The 5,000-nt window shown below is 41.6% G+C and overlaps 1 protein-coding gene across 6 annotated transcripts in view; it reads right to left on the reverse strand.

Moving 5' to 3' along the window:
- Klp10A (kinesin-like protein 10A) overlaps nt 1-5,000 on the reverse strand; it is a 93,171-nt gene that overhangs the window by 47,930 nt on the left and 40,241 nt on the right. The window contains exon 1 of one of the 6 annotated variants that reach the window (XM_086543074.1): nt 3,196-3,223. The exons of the other annotated variants lie outside the window; for them this stretch is intronic. Within the exon in view, the coding sequence (XP_086399200.1) occupies nt 3,196-3,205 (10 nt within the window). The 5' untranslated portion in view covers nt 3,206-3,223. Of the gene's footprint in view, nt 1-3,195; nt 3,224-5,000 lie in introns of those variants that run through there. 6 annotated transcript variants of the gene reach the window in all.

Below are 5,000 nucleotides of genomic sequence, written 5' to 3' on the forward strand. Positions count from 1 at the left end.
GGCCTTGCCATTTTTTCATCCACCTAGAATTCTAAGAAAAGCTTTTCGTATCACATAAAATCCCATATCCTTTTATATCGCAAAATACCTTAGATCAGCACTAATACCCATGCACGGTTATCACATATCATCTACGCCTCGACATAAAACGTACTGTGATATTCCAGGAAAAAAACGTGATATATTTTTTTTTCTACATTTCCTCTTTACGTCCAACTTATCTCCTTTTGCTTGTTACAATAGTGATATCTGATCTTGAGAACTGAAGGCCTGCACAAAAATCGAAACATGTGTCTACGAAATACTGGTGCCCTATTCTCCCGTCCCTCAGATGCTAATAAATAACTAAATATACATATCAAACAAACATCGAATCCCATTGCGCCCCTCACACTGGCAGGTGTAAAGCGGCTTTCACAGTAAAATACAGAAAAATATATGTAGTAATAGGCGTACACACACACTTTTCTATTCCTTTCAACTACATATGTAGTACAATTACATTTCTTTAAGCCCTAAACCATCTGACAAAAATGAATACATGATAACAACATAAAACCAATTATTCATTTTTATAAATCAAATGTCCTATGTGGAGTGGCGCTACAGTGTCAAGCATAAAACAGCTTACGAAGTGTTTGCAATCAACAACAATGGCCCTCGACATCTGCAATAGGCGTTCTGCAATATACAGTCATTACTTGCAAGCATGTACAATAACAGCTTTCCATCCACGGTGTGAGAATTCATTCTTATATACAAAAAAGCTTACAAATAAACAATACAATGACAAATATAATATATGACTTCGGCTTGTTACAATGCTCTAATCATAGGAGCAATACTGCACAAAAACAATGAAAATAAAAAAGGCTAAGAAAATAAAACAGTAACTTTAAAATACACCAGGAATCCCAATTGTATGTTTTTTCCTGTTTTTTCTGATCTTCCTTCGTTTCCCAACTTTATTCTTTATCCCTTGAGAAACACGAAATCACGCTAAGCAATAACTCCATGACGAGTGCTCACACACGCAGAACAATAAAGTAATAAACACAATCAGTGAACCACACGCAATAAAACAGTTGCGGAAAATAAACAATAAACACAACAACGCACGTGCCCCTGTCGCCCGGCACGGAGTAGGCGACAGAAGCAGCAGGGCGGGCGGGCAGTGAAGGCCAGCCCAAAAACAAGGTATCCCTCAATGGTCACTGACCCCCAAGGTCAAGGCGCAATAGTCCGCCTTCCCTTCTCGCTGGAGTTCCTCGTGCCTTAACCCAAACAAACCCAAGTCCTCCATCACTGGGTGTTATCCTCGGAGTCTCCGGAGTGTAAATTAGACAAGTCACTGATAAATTAGTATCAAATTCGTTCCTTTGCCATCCGTAAATCCTGTTTCTCCTTCGCTCTCTTGCTTCCCACTGCATATTCCCAGTGACAGTAACTTGCATCATATCTCACCCCCCTTCCCTGGCCTCAGGCATCTCATTCGAACATTTCCCCTCCAAACTTATAACAATTTCCCCTCTACAATAGGCAAATGAGGTAGAAATTACACTAGCACGAAAACTAATAAAGTCTCGACATGACAGAATGGAATGTAACGACCAAACAATAACGCTAATTAATTTTCTTGTCACTAAGTTCACTGCGAATGTCTGATCGCTAATGAAAGACGAGGAGAAATCTGCCGCAGTTATTACTAACAAACAACGCGCAAAGGATACCGACGCCGGTTTATGTAATATATTTCAGTAAAATCCCTTAGCATGTACAAAGCCAATGATCTAACAACAGATTAAATAATCCATCTATTACAGGCCTCTAGCCATTATTGGTAAAGCTTCTGATAATTTACTTGTTAAAAGCAATGTGTGTGTACACTGTATTTCTGTAATTGTAATTATCTTAGCAATCTCCGGAGGACATTTGGTTCGCACTGTGTGGGCTGTTACAGCAACTATCTCATCCATAGGCAATCCTCCTTGCAATTTACAATATTTAGGTAGAGCACACAAAATGAGGATCGAGAAAAAAATGCATGTTATCCAAACTGGATCTATTTTATAACAGCACCATCACTAATACAACAGCCGAAGTCCCTCACTAAAATAGCATCACAGTTAGGTTTCATGATACATACCATAGCGTTCAACACACTGAATGCATAAATTAAACACGGAGCGATCGTATCGCTTTCAGCATGAGATACGGACCCTCGTCAAAAGGGAGAAGAACCCCAGCACCAGCTGTGTCATTCGTGACGCACTAGCACAGGGCAGTGTTCCTGGATCAATACGTAATCAATAGTGGTACATCACGCGGGACAGGAATGTTGATAAGGATCTTCAGTTGACTCTGAGGATGCTGTCATCTCCGCACTCGATGGCATGGCATCTGCATCTCGCAGGACATCGCCCTACTTAGCACGTTCCCTTGAATCAACTGGAAGCATTGTTGAAGCTTTTGTTGCTCTCCCTTCCAACAATTCCCAGGGTTAATTAAAAAGCTCAGCTTGATTAAATTTGAATATAAATGTGGAAACTTCCATTGGGTACTTCAAACTTTACGACTCTGAATTATTCTCATTTAATCTGTCAGCGAGATCCTACTCCTTCGAAGCAAATACATTACTGATGGAAAAGTTTCATCTTGATTTACAAACCATGTTATCTGTTCACTTGAACAGTGGCTGCAAATTCCAACCTGAACCACCAATATCCCGCTATTTTACCTTTCCTACCGGTAAAATGTACTGCCTGTACTGCATGGTAGCCTTACCTGGAAAGAAAAAAAGAAAACATATGAGCAAACAAGTCATTAACAATCAAACACCTAAAAGGTACAAACTTCATATTTCATTTTGCTTCCATCTCTCCCTCTTTCCCCTCTCTCTCAGCCACTCCATTCCCCTTCCTTTTGAAAGTGGTTGCGTCTGCTATTCATATCGGCATGTCAGCCAGTGAAGCGATTGTTGGCTTCCACCCTCATTTTCTCGACATTACACTTATGAACCGCCACTATGCACATTGCCGACACTTCATTTCTCCCGAGTCAACTTCACTTCAAAAACGTTCCCGGTGCGCCTTTTATGCATTCCTGCTCTGCAATCCCACTTCCCAAGACCGTCCTAGCAACAAAGGAAAGGCAAAGCACTGAAAACTCCGGGACTTTTACTGGAGCCTGATTTACCTCTTGTCATACAACACCGACACCGCCGACTGGCAACAGGTTCACTGTAGGAAACACATGAACTTGTCCCTTCGCTTTCCTGCCCAGCACCGCCTGCCCCCCACCACCACCCCCGGCCATCCTCCACCACCCCTGCCAAGCATCACCCCCGCAACCCGACGTCGAATAATTCCTCGATTGTGTATTCAAACCTTGTTACTTTGTCAGCGATTTGTGTTCTCTAATATTTATTGAGTACCTAAGCAGAAATTAAATTATGTAAATATGAAAACAGGACAGAAAATAAAGAAAAACATTGGATGATTTACGATCTGCAAGATAAACGGCATTATATCGAATAAACGTATCCCCTCATCCGAACAAGATCTAATTTAATATACTAAATATTTCTGCCAATCCCTGGGAAACGTGCGCCCACACCTGCTAGGCATTAACAAATCCCAGATGCGGTACCAGTCAGCGTCGTCTCTCGCAGCCACCTACACAACACCCTTTAACACAATACATTATAATACACATGCATGACCAACACTTACACTACAGTTCCCTTCCATGAACACTCCAACCACGAAAATAAAATCCATATCAAATCGGCCATTCGAGACGCCAAAAGAGTGGACAGAACAAAAGCGAAAAAAAATAGCACGAGCCTGGATGACGAGGTCATTACTAGCATTGCCATGTAGGGCAGTCTGGAGTCTGGGCCACGACAACCCTACCACCACCCCGTCCTTCCCACGCCTCCGCCTCCGCCTCCGCTCGCCCCGCTGCCAACGCTCCTCCTCCTGCTCTCGCCACCAGCATGGTCGGCAGGAAACGCCTGCCGTCTGTTATCTCGAGAGATGGCTTGTTACTGACAGACATTTCATCGAAGGTTAAAACTTTACACCATCTGTTGAAATCATGAAATATTGTGGCATTTTGGTTTCCTGAAGGAATTCGGTGATTATTTTTGGTTTGTTTATTATATCCTATTTGTAAGAGTGAGTGAGTGAGTGAGTGAGTGAGTGTGAGTGTGAGTGTGAGTGTGAGTGTGAGTGTGAGTGTGAGTGTGAGTGTGAGTGTGAGTGTGAGTGTGAGTGTGAGTGTGAGTGTGTGTGTGTGTGTGTGTGTGTGTGTGTGTGTGTGTGTGTACGTGTGCGTGTGCGCATATATGTAAGTGTGTATACAGTGGCTAAAATTTATCCTATAATCCCGCAAATATATTTTACAAGTACAATTTCACAACTACATTTTATATTTTTTTACAGACGTTTCACGGATTTCCACGTTTTGAACTATCTTGACATTTCTCCTTCGTTTTTTATGCAACCGTAAATTACAAATCCACAAGGAGTGGAGAAAATCATGCTCATGATTTCAAACAGCCCAGTAAGTGTTACAAAATACTGATTAGATGCAACATTGATTACGATAAAGCTACATCTAAATACTTTATCTAAAATAGGAGATCAACAGGTACTTTTAAGTTGTGACAGGTAGGATATAAGCGAACTGATGGGCCTAGAATTACTTTCACCTTTTGAAGGAATTAATGGAGAGCATGCCATGATGTGACTTTCACAAATATCTAACGATGCATTCATAAGAGATTCGAGTGGAGAATTGTTATGGGACATTCTATCCTGATTTCGCATACATCAAGCTTCGCACACAAGAGTTATATTCCAGACTTCTGGCAAGTAAAAAGTGCAGCGCATTTTTCTAGCCGGCATAAACACAGCTGAGAAGATTCCACCTAAAGGCCGGTTGGGCCGTTCTCACACGTAATGGCTGGAGGCAAGAGCAAAATACTGTAATCTATA

This window comes from Penaeus japonicus, unplaced genomic scaffold (genome assembly GCF_977035675.1).
Source record: "Penaeus japonicus unplaced genomic scaffold, GWHDUDI00000001_assembly GWHDUDI00000013, whole genome shotgun sequence".
Taxonomy (NCBI): Eukaryota; Metazoa; Arthropoda; class Malacostraca; order Decapoda; family Penaeidae; genus Penaeus; species Penaeus japonicus.